The 24,089-nt window shown below is 42.4% G+C and overlaps 1 protein-coding gene across 3 annotated transcripts in view; it reads left to right on the top strand.

Moving 5' to 3' along the window:
* Positions 1-24,089, top strand: part of Rerg (RAS like estrogen regulated growth inhibitor) — a 105,442-nt gene that overhangs the window by 67,036 nt on the left and 14,317 nt on the right. The window contains exon 1 of one of the 3 annotated variants that reach the window (XM_021164843.2): positions 918-1,058. The exons of the other annotated variants lie outside the window; for them this stretch is intronic. Coding sequence (XP_021020502.1) covers positions 1,040-1,058 — 19 coding nt within the window. The 5' untranslated portion in view covers positions 918-1,039. Of the gene's footprint in view, positions 1-917; positions 1,059-24,089 lie in introns of those variants that run through there. 3 annotated transcript variants of the gene reach the window in all.

Below are 24,089 nucleotides of genomic sequence, written 5' to 3'. Positions count from 1 at the left end.
CCTGCCTGCCTGCCTGCCTGCCTGCCTGCCTGCCTGCCTGCCTGCCTGCCTGCCTGCCTTCCTTCCTGCCTGCCTGCCTTCCTGCCTTCCTGCCTTCCTGCTTCCTTCCTTCCTTCTTCCCTCCCTTCTTGTCTTCCTTTCTTTCTTTGCTTTTGGGTACAGATATGAATCTAGAAAGCAGACACAGCAGTTTCCTGGTTCTAGGGCCTCTGCACGACAAATGGTACAGATGCATGAACAATGGCAGGAAAGGGTATAGTGTCGTGTGTAGTTCCTACTACCCCACTTTAGGCTCTGGGCAGACTGCACTACCAGCCCCACCCAGGTTCCCTCAGATATGCAGATGAAACACACACACACACACACACACACACACACACACACGGGCACACAGCTTATTTTTTATATGCTTTAGCTCAATGGCCGGGAAGCCTCTCCTGGCTGTCACACCCTTCTTTTCACTCCCAGCTCAGCACTTCTAACTCTGCCCTCAACTCTGATTGCTCAGTTACCTTTAGTCCCAGCTCAGCACCCTAAATCTGCCTTCAGCTTTGTGGCTCTTCTAATCTCCTGCCTGCTACCCCAGGCCCAGTCAGGGAAGAGGCCAATGGCCGCTCCACCTGAGTTCTCACATGGCTGTTGGTTCCTTCTCCCTCCTGTGTCCGTTAGCCTGCCTCCTGGGGGCGGCAGGGGTTGCGGGGCGGGGGAGGGGGGGAGTTCAGCCTCTTCCGCCCAACTCCTTGTCCGCTAGCATCTTTAATGATCGATCAAGAATCAATTGGGGAACAGGACCTTCTGGGTTCACAAGCAGATTCCCGATCAGAGCACCAGAACCTCCCCCCTACACCCCCCCCCCCCAGTGTAGTTCGTTAAGGAGGAGGTGCGGAGGGAAGTGGAGATGTGTCACGCCTCCTCAGCTGTGGCCAGGCTCCAAGAGAGCAAGAAGGGAGAAAAGGGATGGAGTGAGGTTCCCAGTGATGTTTTGATTCTCAACTCTCCCAGGTTCCTGAGATACGAGGATATTCCAGGCAGTGCTATCATGGCTGGAAGAGGCTCAGGTAGAGTGTCATCAATCTTATATCCTACCCCTGCCGCCTTTTACGTGTCGATCTTCTGTGTTCTGCTTCATTTTGGACTGGTGAACAGCCTCGCATATATAGGTTGCCTGTATGTTATTTTACTTCACACTTCTTTATTTTGTATGTGTGCATGTGTGTATGCCACAGCACACGAGGTCGGAAGTCCACCCTTAGACACCAGTTCTCTCCTTCCATTATGTGGAGCCTGTGAGGAAACTCAGTTCATTAGCCTTGGGAGCAAGTTCCTTTACCCCGTGACCCGTCGTCTTCCTCAGAATGTCTATTAAACCAAAATTCCAGTTTTTCTTGACATTTATTAGTATAAAAGGGGACTTAATGTATGTCATCACTCTTTTTAAAAATAAGTTTGCAGAATTACAGTGGTTAAAAATAGCCCCACTCTTCCTCTGTCGTTATTTAAATTGTTTCAACCCAAATTGAGTGAAGATTATTCTGTGGTTTTCCATCTCTTGCAAGTTTTTTTTTTAAACAATAAGAATTATGCTCACTATCAGCACAGATTTTAATCACTTGAATTTATGGCATTAGAGAGTGGATCATGTAATTCTATGAACTCAACCCAAGCAGACTGTCTTGTTAAGTATAAGCAGTATAAGTTTCATTCAAAGTTTACAGAGACACAGTGAAGTTTTGTTTTGTTTGTTTTTTTAGGTTGTTTTTCTAAATAAGATCCATTATTAAATGCTAGCTTATCTGAAATAAATATAGCCTTAAAACAAAGAAAGGCAAGGAAAGAAGAGGAGAAAGGATGGGGAGGGAAGAAAGGAAGGGGAGGGGAAAGATATCGAGGAAAGGAGGGAGAAGAGGGGGGAGCAGTTCTAAGTTTCAGTAACTCACTTTTACACAGGACCTGCAGACCACTATGAGAAGGGCAGATCTAAGGGAGATAAGTTTTTTTCTATTTAAAAATATTTGAAGAAAACCCAAATAAAAATTAAACTAAAGCAAAGGGTCACTCGTGTAGGATGCTCCAGTTATTTTCCGCCAAGTTCATCTGCCTGTGTTCAGACTTCTTGCCAAAGCCCAGGCCAGATCCTTAAAGTAAACAGGGATGGGAGGCTGTCTGCTCAGGAATTCAACACCCATCCTTCTCCCTGCTCCCAGCTTGTGTGGCCCAGCTCAATGGGGCCCTTGCTCTGCACCTCAGAGAAAGAGGTTCATCTCATACCATAAGGTTCTAATGCCAATGGGAAGGGCCATACTGGACCTTGTACAATGGCTTCACAGTAGACCAGCCTGGCCTTCCACACAACTTGATGGCTCATAAGGCAGTATAATTAGCTGGAGGTTAATCATTCGACCTGTGTGACTGTTAGTGACCGTCACGTTTGAAGAGGGCAATAAGCACCTGCATTCCCTTCAGAGACTAGGAAAGACCACAAGACTCATAACCCCAACCAAAATGTCTACAAATGAAATGGGAACTATTTAAGATTATTCCAGTAAAATACCAGTCAAATATCTCCATCTCGGTCAATCCAGCATCCGAATAAAGCAGTGTCATAACATACAGGACTAGAATACTACAGCTCAGGGCGCCGTCACAGCCAAGGCCAACCAGCAGAGATGGGAACTGAAGTTTGGTTTTTTTTTTTAAGTCACACTTTTTTCAGAAGGCTGTAGCCTGGGCGGGCAGGAGGTCAACATCCTTAAAAAGCCAAATATCTGCCTTGTATTTCATCTCCAGCCAGCAGATCCTGTCTGGACTCAGGCTCTTCTTGACACCCTGAAGCTCCTTAGTGTCTGCCGGTATCAACCTGTGGTCCCCAAGGGCATCTGGTTGAGAGGGCCTAGGATCAGGCCAAGCGAACTCTAGACACTGTGTACATGTTAAGCTTTACAAACATGTACCTGCAAATTTCTTAATACAGTATGGAAGAAGTACAAATATTTCTTTATAGCCCAGGCCATGACAATTCCCTATCTATCATTTCTATCCCCTCTCATATATAATACCTCCATCTTAGTTAGGGTTTCTGTTACTGTGATAAAATACTATGACCAAAAGCAACTTGGAAAGGAAAGAATTCACACTTCTACTTTGCAGTCCAGGTCAGGACACAGACTCAAGGCAGGATTTTGAAGCCAGGATGGCAGAGACACAGAGGCCCTTGTGCTCACAGATAAATACTAGGGAAACCTAAAATGTTAGCCCACAGGGTTGTTCCTTCAAGGGTAAGATAACTTGTCTGCAAGAAGACTGGGGGTGGATGTGGTTAATAGCCTGGTGACCTTTTATCTATGTGGCTGGAGAATGTACCAGACCCTCCTGCAGACACTCTTCATAAGCTTGTTTTCTCTGTCAATCTACAGAACCTTATGGAAGGTGTCACATGTAATCGATCTATGGAACCTATCTCATGGAAGGTGACATATGTATTATAGAGTTTTGATGTAGTTAACATCCAATCTCTCTTCATATCTGTCCCTTGCATACTTTGTTATGCACATGGAATTGAGTTCATTATCTCCAGAAAGGTTTTCACCAAATTGGGCTGTGATTAAAGGCCTAAAATAAACCACCTGGGGTCAGACTCCTGAAGTTTGAAACAACACTAGCTACCTGGTAGTGCTGAACTGAACTGCCTTCCTGTCTCCTGCAGATTGTCAGTCTGCCGATTGTGAAGGTCACAGAGAGAAATGGTGTTTACTGGCTTGCTGTTCATGGCTGGTCAGACTGCTTTCTTATAGTACCCAGGACCACCATCCGCCCACAATGGGCTGCTCCTGTTTATTGAATTCTTCTCCCAGATATGCAAATGACTCATTTAATTTCCTGTTTATTACCTCAGACTTTATTGAGATAACTTTGAACAAACTCCTTCTTCCTTTAGTTAGAGAATTTACAATTGATAAAACACCATTATCTGCATTGCGGCATTTAACAGAGATATAATTATTTTTAAGTTTTCATTTTGCAAATCAGAGTGCAAAACTCAGCAAGTCTCCCTTGCTGGGGAGCCTGTGAGGAGAACAGCAGTGGTAGGGTTCAGACCCAGTTCTTACCATTGTAGGAACAACATTTTGTTTTTTCACTTGCCAAAGAGCTTGTTGTGCACGTATGGGTACACAGGATTGGTGTCATGTCTCAGTCAATCACACGGACAACTTTATTTTTCTCTAAGTCAACCTCATCTTGGCCTCAGGTTGCATTCTCATTTCGAAGATACAATTTAAGAGTCAATTGCATGCGGTTTTGGCCTGAAACATCAGATTTCTCTTGATGGACTTGGGATAATTCAGTTACCCTAGGTTCCTGCTGTCACCTCCTCACTTGCCCTGTGAAACTTAAAGTCTGATGCTAAACAGCAAAATGCCCTCACTGCTCTTTAGACCATCATACACTGTGACACCAAGCATACCTTCTGATAGAACATTCATGTTTACATTGGAATAGTCCCCCACAGGCTCACGTATTTGAACATGGGACCCTACTGTTGTCACTATTTAAGAAGGTTGTGGGACCTTGAGGAGGTAGAGGCTTCTCTCCCTTCCTTGTCTCCTGTGTTTACCCCCCATCCTCCAAATAAGAAGTGTCCAGAGACAGGATAGACACAGAGGTCTCATTGCAATCTAGCTGTGAGTGCCGATATCTTGTGATGTGGTTCAAGTCAGCAACTGATACCATCTCTTCCTTCATATTAGAGTCCTGGGTGTGGAAATCAAGGATTAATGTAAAGAGGAAAAGAAAAGAGGGGGAAAATTATAGAAAATTTCAGCCAAAAAGATCTTACTCCCTTCATAACTGCCGCTCATTTACTCTAGTCTTATTCTCACAGGGCTAGGCACTTGACCTGCACTTGGTACTGGCGAATGGCAGCTAGAGACATCATTCATTAGGCTTGTATGGGTCACAGTTTTATGGCTGAATGAAGTATCGACCAATGAATGCTTAAATGGGCATGGTAGAGAACTGGCTATGACTGAGAACAACTGATAACAGCTAGAGGCTGAGACCCTCCTTTACCTTCTCCCACGCTCACTCCAGTTTAGCTGTTACCCATACCAGCCCATTGCCCATGACCTCACACACTGAGTCCAGTTCTGAGCCCTCATGGATCTGTAGGATGAGAAGAGGAGGGCCAATCCCCTCTCTGGAGAGAATGTTCACTGAGCAGCCTCCAGGTTTCCTTCTTGCTTCAGTACCTCCACTGGTTTTGCCCTCATCAGCTCAGGAGCTAAGGGTGTCATCGACTCAGAGTCTGCAGTGTTTCTCCATCCAAACTGGGTCTTCTAGTGACCTTGTCTAACCATGAGGTTATTCTAACAGATATCAGATGTGTATATAGCATGGGTATCTGTACTCAACTCCAGGATCTTTTTCCACACTTAGTATATTTTACTGTACATAGTACTCAGCTCCATGAGGACACTTCATTCAAATATATTATGTACTTTAGTCATATCCCCTTGTATGCCCACCCTCACCATTTTCTCTCCTCTCTCCCCTCTCTCCTCCCACCAGCCCTCTTTATCCTGCTTAGACAGTTTCATTTCTATGTTCATGTCATATGTTCATAAGTTTATGTTTCTGTATACAGTCTATGATCCACAATAATAGAAAATATTTGTCTCTTAGTGACTTGCATGATTCACTTAGTGTGATAATCTCTTCTTCCTTCCTTTTCCCCAAAGATGATATCATTACTTTGTTTTTAGAAAGAACTAAAACTGTATGGTGTATTCCACATTGCTTTCATCCATTTCTCCTTTAAGGCGCACCTAGGTTGATTCCATAACTTAGCTGTTGTGAATACTGCAAGTGCCTTTGGGCTGTATTGACTTGTAATCACACAGGAACAAACTGGGTCATATAATGGATCAGATTTTGTTTCCTTAGGAGAATGCATGTGAATCTCCACAGTGATGAGGTTAGTTTGCATCTCCAGCAGCAGGGTGAAGGTCTTGCCTTGTCCCAGTGTCCTCCCCAGAACTTGCTGTTACTCTTTTCTTAACGCCTGCCCTCCTGGCTGGAGTGAATGGAACCCCCTTGTTGTTTTAGTTTGAATTTCTCTGATTACTAATGATCTGATTCCAGACTCTGAATCCTTTTGCCTCTGCACCTCTATGGTGTAAATGTTTCTTTTATTTTCTCTGATGAAGGGATAATATGAGGGCCATATGCACAAATACATGACTTGGGCTGAGCCCAGAGAGTTTCTTTCTTTGTTCTGACTATTCTTAGGCATAGACCTGGAAGCTTCTAGACTCGGTACAATCTAATTTTCCAAGATGACTGATTCTATCCTGTTTTCCTTAGCTTCTTCCTGAGTTGCTGTGCTTGGTCTCATACTAATTTTGGCAGTACATTCTAATCTTCTGGCTCATTCTCATGCTCTGGCTTGTTCTGCCTTCATCTGTGTCTAGCTTGTTCTCTCTACAGTCTGTATCTGTAAAACTGTCCCAGCAAAACTGCCTCCCCCTGCCCTGCTCTTAAGTAGCCTCTCTTTCCTGTGCTGCTTTCATGTGAGTTTAGTGTATCCTATCTCTGACACATTCTGTCAAATCTTTCTCTTATTCATCACTTTGTCTGCCCCTCAGTTAGACATCACTTTCAAGCATGGCTGCCTCCTTGTACAAACTAACCTTACCCTCATTGTTAGGGATTCAAGGTGTGTACTAGGAATGTATCTATACTCCAGCCAGACCATACTGTAATACAGAGCATCTTTTAATTCTTGTTGGATCATGTAGGCCTAGAAGGCCTTTGGATATGATCCCTTGCCAGAGCAGCCATGTTGCTGAATTAAACTGTATCTATACTACTGCTCATTTAGAAGATATTGCCATCTTGTAAAACCATTGTTTTACTAAACTCATCATCTCACCTCTTCTCCACCCCCAGCTTTTCTCCACTTCAGGATGCATCATTTCATCTTCCTATTTTCTTGGATTGTAAACCTGTGGTTACTGCTTATGGTTCTCTTACTCTCCATGACTGTCCTCAAACCAAATCTGGCCATTTCCTACCCATAGCTCTGCCCTGGTTCGTGCTGAATTCCGGTTGTCATATTAGCCTTCGAGCTGCTCACTCTGCAATACATTGTCTATCAAGGAAAAATCAAATCCTTCCTTTCAGTGACCAGATGCTTCCTGGTATCAAGTCAATTCTCTTCATATTCATCTGCAGATTCTTTGTGATGTCAGCCTCTGCCTGGCCTTTCTCTCCTCCCATCTTTCTCTTTGTCCTCTCTCAGTTTGGTGCTACTAGCTGCCTCTCTTCCTTAAACAAGTGCATTTGCATCTTGGGATTTGCACACACTCTTCCTTATGCTTGGCACGTTCTTCTCCCAGATGTGTAGATATCTACCTTCAGGCTTACACTTCCACAACTCTCCCTGCCCCTCTTCTGTACTTGTCCCCACAAAATACAGCAGTTTAAAAACTTGTGTTCTGATTTGTTATGTGTTTTCCTGAAATCTAAGGGTCATGTAACTCCTGTGAAGAGGCCTTTGTCTATTTATATTCCTAGGACCCAACAGAGCCTGGTATGTGATAATTGCTTGCTTGATAAATATTGAATGAATGAATGAGCAAAATAGACTGAAGGCCAGTAAAGTTCGTCAGCAACCAGCCTAGTGCCATATACTTAATTGTTACTAGTAAAAATGTGTTGTGTGTTGAATACACAGATAGAATGGGTTAAATATATGATGCTATCTTAAACTCTAAAATTCACAGAAACACATAGGCCTGCCAGGCAAAGACTTACTTTTTATCTTCTGTAGGTACTTTTGTGGGTTTTGATTTTTTTTTAATATAGAAGGAACCTATTCACTCTCATGGAATTAGTCTTCAACGTGTTTAAACAAAATCTTGGTGTGCTGACAAGGCAAGAGGATTTAGCCTATCTGCCGCTGTCCAGCACGTGCATGTACCGGAGAGATCCCCACTGAGTCTGAGCTGGCACTTAGAGGGAGAAAGTGTCTCATGGCACTCACTCATGTGCAGATCCAGCCTCCTCAGGTGCCATTTGCTTTTCTGCCTCATACAATGAAATGTGCATTTAGAGCAGTCAGAGAAAACCTGAGGGAAAGAAACTATACATAATGAAACTCCACTGGATTGTCAAGGTGGCTGAACTGCCTTTAAAAACCTAAGATTAATGTTACATATTCATTTTCCTTTGCAGCCCTCCCTCCTTTCTCTCTCCCTTCATGTCCCAAATAACCTTATCCAGAGGAATGCGAGGGAAAATAGATGCAAACTAATTCAGAGACTAATTGACAAATCATTGCCAAATAAATAAATTGATATTTGCATCACACCGCATGAGTCTTATCAACAACTTATCTATGTTAGGATCCTGTAAATGAACACAACAGCGGCTGGATTAATTTTAAAATTTGGTTTCAGAGAGACAGAAGGAGGAGAACAGATGGGGCCTGAAATGAAACCTTACAGAATACTCCAGAGAACCACACGGGAAACATGCCCTTTTGCCAATACAGTTCAGGCTGTTCCATTCTGGCAATTTACCCTTGAATAAATCTGCTCTTGGAGTTGCTAGAAAGAGAAGACTTTGTTTCATCTGTGTTGGAAAGAAAATATGGTTAGCAAAGAGACTCTGGAGTGAAGTTTCCAGTTTGAACAAAGCAAGAGTTCTGGCTGTAATGGTTAAAGAGCAGCACATGCTTCATGAATTGTGAACTATAATGCATGTTTATTATGCATCATGGTCATTGGTTTTAGGTAAATATATATATATATATATATATATATATATATATATATATATATATTAACCCACTGTGTGTTCAGGCACAATCTGTAGAATTAAGGTTAATGTGAAAAGACTGGAATAAACCAAACACATTATGGTTGTCCTAATTGGCTCCCATGTCTGCTATAAAACCGTGATAACAGCAGCTTAGGGACAAGTGGGGGGACTTTGTCTTATAGATTATAGTCTATTATTGAGGGAATCCAGGACAGAGCTCAGGGCAAGGACCTGGAGGACAGAACTGAAGGAGAGATCATGGAGAAATGCTGCTAACTTCTTTGCTTTTCCTGAGCCTGCTTTCTAACCCAACCCAGAATCAACAGTCCAGGCACCACCCACAGAGGGCTGGGTCCTCACACACCACTAATCAATCGAGAGATAGAGTTTGGTTCTCTTTGGATTACAATCTCCTGTAACTCTAGCTCCTATATATCTGACATCCTCTTCTGGCCTTTATGGGTACTCATACATACAAAGTATACACACACACACACACACACACACAGAGTGAAAGAGAGACCACACCCATACATAAACATCCATACACTCACTCATTCACTCACTCACTCACTCACTCACTCACTCACTCATATACACACATTAATAAAATAAAATAAAATAAAATAAAATAAAATAAAATAAAATAAAAATTTAAAAGAGAGGAACTGTATCTTAGATTGAAAGTTGGGAGAAGATGCAGAAGAAACTGTGAAATCTATTGTGTTTTATTCTTTAAATGACCTATTAGAGAATGCTTGCTCAAACAATGGTAGCAACAATGTGTATAATTAAAATGAGTGACAGTAACAGCCCAGGGAAGGGTGGAGGAGAGTCAGGTTCTGCTGCTCTGGGGCTATAAACCCAAGGAGGGAAAAACAGACATTAACACCATACGCATTTCCTCTTCCAGCAAAAAGTAAACATTAAAAACCCGGTTTTACATTCAAATTCTTTGGCAACAAGAAAACGACTTAATTCCTTGCAGACAATGCTGGTGAAACCCAGTGCCTTAGCAAAGATGTAGCAAACAGAGAAAATGATAAATACAAAACCCCGCTTGGGAAGTTGACATTCCTCTCTTAATTGTTACTCTTACTATTAAAGCAAATAATCATTTTTGACTTATTTAAAGCTTGTTGGAAAGTTTGGATCATGAATGTGTAGATTTTGATTGGCATTTGATATATTAAGTTTAGAGTCAAAGGCAAAACCTAGTGACCTCACTCCAATATTCCACACTGATCCCTTCTTAGTTCTTTCAGTTTCAATTGAGGAATAATATATTGCCAGTCAATCCTACTTATTGATTTTGCTCTTGAGAAGCTTATTGCTCTCATTTTACAATCTTCAAAAGTATTCCCAAACTTCTTATCACTTATGTTGGGAATTTTAAGCCTCCAAGCTCTTTCTTCCTCTCCTCTCTCCTATGCTAAGGTGCAGTTGCCATTATCCAATTAATTCTTCGCTCACCACTTCCTTAGGAATGAGAGTCAATACTCATGATGTGAATGTACTGAAGTGAGGCTCCAGAGCTAGGGTTTCTGTAAACAAAGTGTTTTCTAGCAGTTCTTGGAAACTATATTAAGAAAAACCTTGACAGGCTGTAGGAATGGTGGAGCAGCGGACAGGTTCTTTCTGCCTCCAACTGCATGCAGGAGCTGGGGCTGTTCCCCAGCCCTCTGTGCACAGGTTCTACCAGGGGAGAGCTGGTCCCCCAGGAGTGCTGACACAGGCTTACAGGCCCACAGGAGGGGCAAGCTCAAGCCAGAGACTGGAAGACCAACTAACACCAGAGGTAACCAGATGTCAAAAGGCAAGAGCAAGAACCTTATCAACAGAAACCAAGGCTACACGGCATCATCAGAACCGAGTTCTCCCAAAACAGCAAGTCCTGGATACTCCAACACAACGGAAAAGCAAGATTTGGATTTAAAAATCACATCTCGTGATGCTGACAGAGGACTTTAAGAAGGACAAAAATAACTCCTTTAAAGAAATACAGGAGAACACATGTAAACAGATAGAAGCCCTAAAGAGGAAACACAAAAATCCCTTAAAGAAGTACAGGAAAGCACAACCAAAGAGGTGAAGTAATTGAACAAAACCATCCAGGAGCTAAAAATGGAAGTAGAAGCAATAAAGAAATCATAAAGAGGGACAACTCTGGAGATAGAAAACCTAGGAAAGGCATCAGGAGTCATAGATGCAAGCATCACCAACAGAATACAAGAGATGGAAGAGAGAATCTCAGGGGCAGAAGATACCTTAGAAAACATTGACACAACAGTCAAAGAAAATGCAAAAAGCAAAAAGCTCCTAACCCAAAACATCCAGGAAATCCAGGACACAATGAGAAGACCAAACCTAAGGATAATAGGTATTGAAGAGAGTGAAGATTCCCAACATAAAGGGCCAGTAATATCTTCAACAAAATTATAGAAGAAAAGTTCCCTAACCTAAAGAAAGAGATATGCATGAACATACAAGAAGCCTACAGAACTCCAAATAGTTTGGACCAGAAAAGAAATTCCTCTCATCACAGAATAATCAAAACACCAAATGCACAAAACAAAGAAAGAATATTAAAAGCAGTAAGGGGAAAAGGTCAAGTAACATATAAAGGCAGACCCATCAGAATAACACCAGACTTCTCATCAGAGACTATGAAAGCCAGCAGATATCATACAGACCCTAAGAGAATACAAATGCCAGCCAAGGCTACTATACTCAGCAAAACTCTCAGTTACCATAGATGGAGAATCCAAGGTATCTCATGACAAAAACAAATTTAGAAAATATCTTTCCACAAATCCAGCCCTTCAAAGATAATAAATGGAAAACTTCATTATAAGGAGGGAAACTACACCCTAGAAATAGCAAGAAAATAATCGTCTTTTTAATAAGAAGATAGCCACATAAACATAATTCCACCTCTAACAACAAAAATAACAGGAAGCAACAATCACTTTTCCTTAATATCTCTTAATAGCAATAGACTCAATTCCCCAATAAAAAGACATAGACTAGCAGACTGGATACGTAATCAGGACCCAACTTTTTGCTGCATGCAGGAAACCCACCTCAGTGACAAAGACAGACACAGAGTAAAAGGCTGGAAAACAATTTTCCAAGCAAATGGTCCCAAGAAACAAGCTGAAGTAGTCATTCTAATATCAAGTAAAATCAACTTTCAACCTATCAAAAAAGATAGAAAGGGATACTTTATACTCATCAAAGGTAAAATCTTCCAAGATGAACTCTCAATTCTGAACATCTATGCTCCAAATGCAAGGACACCCACATTCATAAAAGAAACTTTGCTAAAGCTCAAAGCACACATGGAAACAGAAACTAAACAGAGACACAGTGAAACTAACAGAAGTTAGGAACGAAATGGGTTTAACAAATATCTATAGAACATTTTTATCCTAAAACAAAAGAATATACCTTCTTCTCACCACCTCATGGTATCCTCTCGAAAACTGACCATATAATTGGTCACAAAACAGGCCTTAACAGATACAAGAAGATTGAAATAATCCCATGCATCCTATCAGATCATCATCGACTAAGGTTAGTCTTCAATAACAACAAAAATAATAGAAAGCCCACATATATGTGGAAGTTGAACAACACTCTACTCAGTGTTAACTTGGTCAAGGAAGAAATAAAGAAAGAAATTCAAGACTTTCTAGAGAGCTGGGCATGGTGGCGCATGCCTTTAATCCCAGCACTTGGGAGGCAGAGACAGGCGAATCTCTAAGTTCAAGGCCAGCCTTGTCTACAGAGTGAGTTCCAGGACAGCTAGGGCTACACAGAGAAACCGTGTCTCGTAAAACCAAAAGGAAAAAAAAAAGAAGACTTTCTAGAAATTGATGAAATTGAAGCCACAACATATCCAAACTTAAGGGACACAAGGCAGTACTAAGAGGAAAACTCGTATCTCTGGGTACCTGGAAAAAGAAACTGTAGAAAATATACACTAGCAGCTTGACAGCACAACTGAAAGCTCTAGAACAAAAAGAAGCAAATAGACCCAAGAGAACTAGAAGGCAGGAAATAATCAAACTCAGGGCTGAAATCAACCAAATATAAACAAAAAGAACTATACAAAGAATCAACCAAACCAGGAGCTGGCTTTTTGAGAAAATCAACAAGATAGATAAACCCTTAGCCAAACTAACCAGAGGGCACAGAGACAGTATTGAAATTAATAAAATCAGAAATGAAAAGGGAGACATAACAACAGAAACTGAGGAAATAAAAAAAATCATCAGATACCACTACAAAGCCTATACTCAACAAAACTGGAAAATCTGAATGAAATGAACAATTTTCTAGACAGATATCAGGCACTAAAGTTAAATCAGGATCAGATAAATGATCTAAATAGTCCAATAACCCCCAATGAAATAGAAGCAGTCATTAATAGTCTCCCAACCAAAAAAAAAGCCCAGGACCAGATGGGTTTAGTGCAGAGTTTTATCAGACCTTCATGCCCAGTGGAGGGGAATGCCAGGACAGGGAAGTGGGAGTGGATGGGTTAGTGAGCAGGGGGAGGGGGGAGAAGAAGAGGAGGAGGAGGACGAAGAGGAGGAAGAAGAGGAAGAAGAGGAGGAGGAGGAGTCTTCTTTTTTTCAGGGTGATAATCTCAATATCAATATGCAGGACAAGTACACATTTCCAGGCTTGAACGAACAGTCATTTCAAAGCCAATCTTCATGACCATCTGGATCTAATTTCCCTTGTATTTCCACTCCTACCTTATAAAGCCTGTGTCTTGATACTGCGTTCATTTTACACATCCATTACGTGGTCCCATTTCTGTTTTTATGAGACTTAAGGATCTTTTTGTGTCAGTTTGTTTTGACCTTCACAGGAAAGACAGCAAGGGGCCAGACTGATAAGGAGTGAGGCGCAGAGGCACTTGAGAGAGTATAGCTATAGGACCAGCAGATTGTTTAAATGCCCGCTTTGATCTGAATCCATTCACTCTTACAGCGAAGTTACAAAGTTGAGATTCGGTAGAAAACACGGGAAGTGAGGGAGGCCGCCAGAGTCATGAAAAGGCTCCGTCTGGATGACACTGTCTCCCTTAGGCCATCTACAGCATCTTTGCCTCATCAACTACATAAACTACATCTGCAACCCAGCAGAGTAGGCGGGCGACAAGGATTGCTGTCTCCAGCTGCAGAGACAGCATATGACAGTAACCATGACAGGACAGACAGCCAAGAGATACACACTGACTATGTGACAGACAGATTGATGGATGATAGAAGAGTGGAGAAGGCTGGGTGAGCAAGTGTGTTATGGAAGGGTGGATAGATGGAACTCTCTATTTAACATTATCATTAGCATCACATGCTCACTATCTTCAAAGATGATATCACTTTTTAAAAAGACCCATTGGCCTTCCAGAATTTCATCCTGTCTGAAACCCTTGTTCTCATTCCTCTCATACTTGCAACAAACCTTTCTGGACCAGGTCAGATCCTTTCATCTTCATACCCAGAGACTTCTGTACGTGCCTCATAGTAAACCCAAGCCCCTCCAAGTGGCATATGAGTTTCTCCATATTCTGGGCTCAGAGAACTTCACAGCCCATCCCCCGACATACCTGCATAGCTCCACCCACACAGTATTCCACCCATCTCTAAACATGTGACTCCTGGCTGAACTTGGCTCTTCTGCATCTACATGATGAGATGTGACAAGTGTCTACTTGACTTTCCCTCTAGAAGTCAGCAAGTTTCAACTCCTCTAAGCCTCTGTTTACAGTTTAGCTCTAATGTGAAGTCATCTTGCCTGTGGAATCTTCTGTCTTGCTTTCTTTGGTATTTAGCATGATGTTGAGTAAATGTACACTGGTTAACTGTGAAAATTGCGTATGAACAGAAGAAAGACTTGGTCAAATGGCCTCTCTCTGTATGAGTACGTCTACACACACATGGGTATGTAAGCATACATCTGTGAATGCACATGTCTATGGAGTCTAGATAGAGGCCAATGTTATGTCTCTTCGTCTTACTTTTTATTTTAATTTTCGTATGCATGGATATTTTGCCTACGTGCATTTCTGGGCATCAGATCCTCTGGAACTGTAGTTAGATGGTTGTGAGCTGCCATCTGGGTGCTAGTAATCAAATCCAGCTCCTCTGAAACTAGCCCATACTCTTAACCTCAAAGCCATCTCTTCAGGACCCCCCACCCCCCTTATTTTTTCTGACATGATAGGATCTGTCACTGAGTCTGGATCTTACTGATTGAGCTGGGCTGGTCAACAAAAGCTCCAGAGATTCACCTGTCTCTGCCTTTCCCGTGATGGAGTTAGAGCCACATACCACCATGCTAGCTTTTCATGTGGGTGCTGGGGTTCCAAACTCGGGTCCTCATGGTTCTGTAGCATAAGGCAGATGCCTTCCTAACCGTAAACAAAATGTAAAGGACTAAAGTTAGTTATCAGTGAACACATCTGCAATGTGATATTTGTGCCTCTTTCTTTGCTATGGGACTTTCTCCTTAAGTCCTGCTTTTCAAATCATGAAGTTGCTACTGTTCTCCCTCCAGTTCAGAGGTTATTTTTGTTATCGTTTGGCAAAGTCCAAGATATTTTAAATCAGCACATTATTGATCTCTACCACTGCTAATTCTTGATATGCCAAAGCTTCAAAGAGCTGCCCTAGAGCGACATGGCAAACCATACCCGACTCTGTGCCAAAGTATCACGAATTCTGTCCCCAGAGGCACAATGACTGCTGTTTCTTGTAGGAGGAAAGGACAGCCACAGAAAGTCCCACGCAAAGGAAGGGTGTGCACACAGGACATGGGGTAAAGAAAAGACCCAGGTCTCAAGGAGTAGAACTGCAGTAGCCCCAGGGCATGAGAGAGGAGGAAAATTAAATTTGGAGGTTTGACCTGAGAACAACAAAGGCTCAGGGGGAGGGGAAGAGAGGCTTAGTTTAGTTTGTAATCGGAAGTTAATGCGTTTGTGTGGGTCCCAAGCAAGACGCTGGCTGGATTTGATCTGGCCCTGCGCTATGTTCTAATTAGATGTGGAGAGTGAAGGAAAGAGGCACATTCCACAGAGTAAAAGTCTGAGACAGTGCATGCCTGTGATGCCAGAACACAGGAGGCATAGGATTCCCATGAGTTTGAAGCCTGACGCTGTCTCTTCGTTAGGGGTTTACTGCTGTGAACAGACACCATGACCAAGGCAACTCTTTATAAGGACAACATTTAATTGGGGCTGGCTTACAGGGTCACAGGTTCAATCCATTATCACCAAGGTGAGAACATGGCAGCATCCAGGCAAGGCACGGTGCAGGAGGAACTGAGAGTTCTACATCTTCATCTGAAGGCTGCAGCAGAATACTGGCTGCCAGGCAGCTAGGATGAGGGTCTTAAAACCCACAATCACAGTGACACACCTACTCCAATAAGGCCACACCTTCTCCAACAGGACCACATCCTCTAATAGTGCCACTCCATGGACCGAGCACATACAAACTATCTATCACAGGAGGAGTCTCTGTGATGCTAAGCTCGAAAGTGTGGCACACCAAAGGCTCTATGTAGAGAAAGACCGGTCACCTGGCCCTTTAACTCTAGGCCAGAGCAGGAGCATCATGATTAGCCCTTCATAAAGTGACTCCGGGCTCATCTCTTGTGTTCCATACTCTGGCAAACACAAATGTTAGTTCATGAAATTTATTCCCTCTGGAGCAGCAAAGTGAGTCAGGCTCTCTGCTGTCTGCCCTTCTTCAGTTTTTACAACAGGAACACTGTGACAGCAGGACTTGGGTCATAGTCTAGTTTGGATTAAGTCATAGTCTCTGTTGATCTCCCCACCACTACCACCTCTGTTTTCCCAGGGCATGCAAGAGCACAAATTCTCAAATCGCTAGGAATGAAACCCACGTGATATTTTCTTTGCTGAGGTGGTTGCCTAAGGGGGTGCCTGGGATTCTTTCTTTTTTTCCCTGAAACTGGCCAGGAGACATCAGCTTGCTGTGCTCCCTGTTTGAGCTTCACTTGATATCTACACAATTACGCACTTCCTGTCTGCCTGGTATGTTGCCTGAATAAACGGCCTTTTGAAGAGAAAAGCAAAAATCTTACTTATCTTCAAATTTTCCCTTTGCTTCTCAAAATTTATATCCTCTCGCTGTGTTGCCATGGTTTTGGGTCATGGTGATTTTTCTCCAGTAAAGAAGAAATCCAGTCATGAGCCAAAAATGCAGTTCCCAGAGCCTGCTTCTCGATAGGGTGTGCACTCATATAGAAGAAAAATCTCAACCATGTAGAATTAAATCATATGTGGAAATATTAAGATATAGTGGTGACCACTGTGTATTGCTAAAAGCTTAGAGATTTAACAATGTGACTGGATCCAGAGCCAGCTCCTCCATTTGACTGACAGCCCGCCAATCTCTGATCACGTTCTTTCCGTATAAAGTAGGAGCATTAATTCCTACTTTCAAGACTTTGTATGCTAAACAAATTCACTCGTGATCTATATCCAATCTGTCTTTGACGCCCCTTGAGTGATCAGAAAGTGCCATCGGTGTTGTATTGAAAGCATTCCCAGAACCCCTCTAATGCCATAATCAGGAAGTGTGAACACTTCAGACCAACAGCTTATCTGATTAATGAATGGATGCTTAACTTCACATACTGTAGCGTGGCGATCCACCAGCAGCCGTCGCCTGGGTCCTCAGTGGGAGCTGGTTTGTGATGAACACTTATTTCTGTTTTGTTCTAAAAAAAACATTGAGGAGTATAAAGCTAACACAAGGTGGGTCCTGCAATTTGGACCAATCAGATTTGCAAAGCTGGTGGTGTGAATGGGCATCAGAACCAGAACTTGAACCTGAGAAGGGGGTGATAGATATTTTTAAGAATGGAAAGTGAAAGGAAAATTATCAGGACCCCCAAGACCCAGTTCTCAGCACAGAGGGGATTTATTTGTCCCAGCGGGATGGGGGTCAGGGAATAAGGGACAGAGACAGGAGATAAAGGACAGGGAAGAAGCGAGCAAGGGAGAGGGAGGAGGGGAATTTGTCCCAGAGGACAAAGGACTGCCTCTGGATAGAGAGTAGACAGACATGATGTGGCCCATAGGAAAACCATGGGTTATAAAGGTAAAATGGGAAACTCCATGTTTGGATGAGTGTTTAATTTTAATTTGGCATATTGATTAGGTGAAAAGGGGGCTTTTGATTGCTGGGCCTTGGTGGTAATGAGCTTCAGGAGGAGGAAGTGGCCAAATAAGAAAATAAACCTTGCTTTTGGAATGCAATCTAACAGCTTTTCACAAGGCAGAGGGAATCCGGGAGAGAGGCAAGGCCTGTGAGGGCCATGTTTGCAGGGCTGGGCTGGCCAGAGTCCCTTCAGAAGTCTTCTTTAAGGAGCATGAGTCTTTAAAGGTGTAAGCACACCAGAATACAGACCATCTCTAATAGTGGGCTTGAAAGCAAAGATTTATTGTATAATTGTACCCTCATCCATTTCTTAAATGTGACATGACTGTCAGGTCAGGCATCTGTAACAACCAGTAGAGGTGAATTGCTCTATGGGTTAACGAGGATCGTTCACACTTGATAGGACACAGGAATATAAATATTTACAAAGTAGTTGGGTTTATTCTGTAGAGAGAAGAAATGAATGATAATGTCATGCCACAGTAGAGGAAGTAATGTCCTGGCGAGGCCAGGGAGCATTTTAAACAGGAGATGGCTGCTGCAACCCTTATTGTAGGTAGACATGCTGTCTGGCATATAACAACATTATGTATGAATCTGCTGTGTCCTGAGTCCTTTGTCACCCTTCACTTGATGATGTCCCAGTCTTTATTGCCTACTTACTATGCTGATTGCTTCTTAGCTTGTTGCAGTTTTTAAGGAAGCCAAGTTAGAATAAAGCTGACATGAGAGGACACTGGAGCACCCCCTGACCTAGGTGCTCTTGGTACTCAACCCCAAAGGAAACAAATTAAGCCAATTGAATGAAGTCAATGAGGCAAAGCATTTTGGGAGGATTGTCACACTATCCATGTATGTATTAATGTCACATGGGTCACAGAAGTCAAAAGTTCATCTTCGCTCCACACTGAGGAAATATATACACTCAAACTTATGTCTAGAAGATGGATTTTTCTTAGCGATATTTCAGCCTTGATTGTTTTCGTGGTTTTGTAACAAAATATGCATTGAGCAAAACCAAACCATATGTTTTTTTTTTCTTTTCCAAGACAGAACAAAGTATGCAGGTGAGCATGTGTTTAAAGATACTTGTGCTTATAACTTACACACAGCATCCTCTGGAAATTTCCACCCAGAGAGCTTTCATCCGGAGGAAGGCGGCAGTCTCAGGTAGCATCTTTCCTATTCAAACCCCAATGATTGGCTGAAAAACTGAGGATCATGAAGCTGAACTTCACACCTCATATGAGAAAGAAACGTGGAGCTAGTAACGTGGCTCTGTGGGTAAAGGTGCTTGCTGCCAAGACTGAAAACCTGCGTTCAATTCCCCATACACATGATAGGAAGAGAGAGCTGACTCTCAAAAGTTATTCTCTGGCTTCCCCAGGTACACACACACACACACACACACACACACACACACACACACACAGAGGGGCGGGGCCACAAAAATGTGGGAGGGAAGATGTGCTTGCAGAGTCCAGCCCAATGTCTGAGCTCGCGGGCATACTCAGGAAATGGGAGCGGTAACATTGCATTCTTAAGGTTGTCCCTTCACACTGAGGCTGTCCCGTCACACTGTTTATGACACTGTTTCAGTCAAGGTTATGCTGCTGAGATGAACAAATAATTCTGGGAGATATGAAAACTCTCCTGTCTTTCTCTCATGCATTGTTTTTATTACTTTTTTTTTTATTGTGAGGTTGTAACTACTGATGATAAATTCAAAGCAGAAGCAATTTCATATTGATCTCACAACCCACGTGGGCTTGGTGATAGTTACCGCGGCCGCAAGTATTTGCAGGTATTGAAGTCAATCATGCAATCGGTGCTGAGGAGGAAGAGGGTTGGGGAGAGAGATACTTTGTGGGTATGGTCTAATTTCCAAAACTCCATACTTGGGCCTTATTACAATTAAATAGATTATTTATAATGTTGTCATGTAAAGTTATTATAATCTCTTCAAGTAAATTTATTATAATGTCCTCACATAAATTTATTATAATGTTACCGTGTAGTTTTGAATACATAACAGGTTATTTTTTATGACAGTAGTTAGGAAAACGTGTAAAAGCCATTATAAAGCAATGTGATATTATGCAGTCTTAGAACTTTAAATACTTTCCCCCAAGGTCTGGCTGGTTATAGGGTGAAAACAAGGGCTCATTTGTTCCTAACCAAACTTGTCCCAATTGCATTAGGAAGCGTAAGCACCATCTTAGAACCTAAATTAGACTAAGTTTTCCCTGGGATGTGGGCAAGATGGTGGCCACAACTCAGAAAGGGCACATGGAGACCAGGTGGCACGCAGGAAGCAGAAGTGATTACAAAAGCTTTGATGGAGGCTGACAAGACAGCTTGGGGATAAAGCACTTCCTGCCAAACCTGAGGACCCGAGTTCTTCTCCAAGCCTACATGGTATGAGGTGAGAACTAACTACCACAGCTGTACTCTGGACGTCACATGTGATGTGTGGCACATACGTATTTGTACACACATAAATAAATAAATAAATAAATAAATAAATGATTGATAGATAGATAGATAGATAGATAGATACATACATACATACATAAATACATAGATAGATAGATAGATAGATAGATAGATAGATAGATAGATAGATAGATAAAATAAATAAATAAATAAATGTGAAAATATTTAAAACTTGGACCTGGTGGCACACGTGCACACACACACACAAAACTAACTAACTAAGTAAGTAAATATGAATACATTTAAAACTTGGACCTGGGTATTTTCGACACTTGCATGGATATTTTATCTCTGACAGGTACATGTGGATTCTGTATGGTTAGCTTTCTCTGCTGCTCTGTAATAACCGCTTAGTGTCCCATTGCTGAGATTAGAGTCAGTTTGTTGCATAGCCTCGACTGTGGACCCGGAGCCCTGCAGGGATGACTAATCACCACTCTATAGGAGCTTTCCAGCTTCCTGTCTGTGTCACCACAGGACAGACACTGCCTATGAGGTCACCCGGGAGCTTACTTAACAGGAGCCTAAAAGGTGGCATCTGTGTCGCTGTTGGGTCACACCTCTTCACTCATAAATATCAATGTTCGTCTACATTTGGTTGAATCAGCTTATTTCTTTCTAAAAAAGGATTTCTCATATAGATTTCATAAAACTGTAAAAGTCTTTGTAAGAGACCTCTGTGAGTAGCAGAGGTTCCCATTGCTGATGTCACATTGTGCTTTGAAAAACAAACAAACAAACAAACAACAAACAAACTCACAACTCTATCCAAGATTGTTGGGGTGGAGAAAGCAAAAAAAAAAAAAAAAAAAAAAAAAAGGCCTATTTTTATAGTGACTTTCCTGGGGTAGGTGGTGCTGGGAACTCTGTCTGGGGCTTTACATATTCTAGGAAAGTACTCTACCACTGCGTGACAGCCCCAACTCTTACCACAAACATTTTAAAGGAATTTTCAATGTTTATCGTTAGTGTGTGCACACATGTGTGTCAGTACATACCTATCACAGCTAACATGTGGAGGTCAGAAGACAACTGTGTGGAGGTGTCCCTCTCTCTTCTTCCGGGACTCTAGCATAGGTCACCAGGCTTGAACAGCAAACATCTTCACCCACTGAGCCGCCTCGCCTCTCTAGCCTCAAACATCAAACATTTTAATAAACTGTAAATTTCAGTGTCATAATGGAAAAGACCTTCTGTGCTCCCCTCAGGCTCCCAGAGCCCCTGACATCCTATAGCCACATGACTGTTTAAGAGGTTTATACAAGACAGCACTGTACTATCAGGACTTATGTCCGGCTGGTTTTTCTGCAGTGTCTTGGTTATTCCTTCTCTGTTTAAGAGTGAGTCATCATAATTGCCATGACTGAATCTTGTCTTTCATCTATCCAGTCATTATCGTCTCGTCTACCAGGAGCTATGCTAGATAACAGAAAACAAATCTCATGCTCCATGGAGTATGCATTCCTGAAGAAATGGCCAAGTGACATAAGAGCAATAGTAGCAGTAATAGGAGTAGCTGTATAGGACCCCGGTTGTTCTGTTCCTCTTAGTACAGTGGGTGCCTGTGGCAGCTAAGCAGCTGTGGCTCTCTCATGAGCAGCAGTACATGCTGGGGCGATGGGAGGAAACTGCCTCATTTCCAACAGTACTCACCATTGCTCCTTTTGGCCCAGCCACACTGGCCTGGTTCTTGCTCCGGGATCATGCCAACCACCCACACTTTCCTGTTTCGGGACCTTTGCATTTCCTCTTCTTTCTGCCCAGAGCATTATCCCTCAAGCATCGTCCCTTATACACTTCAGATATTGCTTATCAGACAGGATCCACGGGGATGGACAGATGGAATCACTGGTTAAGAGCATCTGCTGCTCTTACACAGGACCCGTGTTTGGTTCCCAGTCCCTGTATCAGGTGGCTCACAGCTGCCTGTCACTCCACTTCCAGTAATCCAGTGCCATCGACTGCTCTTTGGAGCAGCTGTATGCACGTGGCACACATACGTGCACAAACACACACACAAACATGTAAAATAAAAAAAAAAATCTTTTTAAAAGAATTACCCTTGCCACTCCTTAGATAACATCTCTCGCCCTCATCCATCAAGGACAGAGCCTCCCTAAGTTCTGTGGGTGTTCTACTCCAGGGCACTCATCCTCTCTGGCACACTACACACTTCAGCTGTCCTTTGAATGTATCCAGTTTCTTCCTAGAAGATCAGGCCATGAGGTCAGGGGTGGTGGTTTAAATTGTGACCTGGACATCTCTAGACAGAGTAGATGCCAGCACAGAATAGACGCTGAATAAGGATTAGCTCAAGTAATGGAGAATTTAGGACAAAGATGTTATATGCGATAGGCGGCATTGAACAGAGGCCTCCCAATAACAAGGAGGAGATAACAATGTTAAGTGATAAAGCAGGAAATGAAATCTGCAGGGTGGGAGCCGAGCTGGGGTAGGCTATATCATATATAAAAATCATATTCCATAATAAGATTTGTAAAAAAAATAAAGAAAAAGAAAGAATACATACTGGTCACCCTTGAAGTGTGTTATCACTGAAGCATCACTGAGACTTGGATTTAGTTCCGAGGATAATAAAACATTTGCCAGATAATACAGCACAGGTGTATTATTGTTTTCATTCTTTATGTTAATCAAATTAAAATATTATCAGAATCTAAATCTAAAAATATATCCATTTCTCCTCCCCCAAAATAACCTATAAGAAAAAAGAGAAAACCTTGAAAGCCCATCTCTAAACAGTGCGTAGCTAAGTTTTCTGTGTGCTTTGTATGTATTTGAATAGATGTTTTTTTAATGCATGCTCCTATTGTTGGAAATAGTCACTCACGTGCAGCTGTGTGAAAGAATATTGGCACTGTTTAAATCGGTGACATGGGTTCCTCACAGGCACGCTGCCTACTGGAATGAGGTTATTCTGTTTAGTTGAGAGTGAGAATCCAGCAGTGTCCCAGTCAACAGGACCAGTTTACTACCAACAACAAACATGATGTCTCAGAGGTAGACAAAAGATGTTCTTTATTTTTGTTGACTTGCTCTGACACGTATGTATGTGTGTTGACACGTGCATACCGTGGTGTGCTTGTGGATATCAGAGGACAGCTTTTCAAAGCTGTTTCTTTCCTTCCACCATGGCAGCCATGGGTCAGGCTCATTCAGGTCTTGAGCCTAACCCATGCTCTGAGCTATCCCGCCAGCCCCAGGTATACTTATGGACACCGGAAGTTTCTTTGGAATTGGCACATCCAAATTACCCCTGTATCCTATAAGATAGTCACAAGTTTGTTCAGAGGGTGACAGGTCTTTGCTATAAAAAAAGTGACCACATGGAGAAGCAGATGTGCTATTAAGAATGGTTCCAGTGAGCTGGGCCATGGTGGCAAACACCTTTAATCCCAGCACTTCGCAGGTAAAGACAGGAGGATTTCTGAGTTCAAGGCCAGCCTGGTCTACAAAGTGAGTTCCAGGACAGCTAGGACTATACAGAGAAACCCTGTCTCGAAAACAAACAAACAAACAAACAAACAAACAAAAAAAGAATGGTTC

Source organism: Mus caroli, chromosome 6 (assembly GCF_900094665.2).
Source record: "Mus caroli chromosome 6, CAROLI_EIJ_v1.1, whole genome shotgun sequence".
Taxonomy (NCBI): domain Eukaryota; kingdom Metazoa; phylum Chordata; class Mammalia; order Rodentia; family Muridae; genus Mus; species Mus caroli.
The sequence above is the reverse complement of the archived record's forward strand: the minus strand, read 5'-3'. Positions and strand labels throughout refer to the sequence as shown.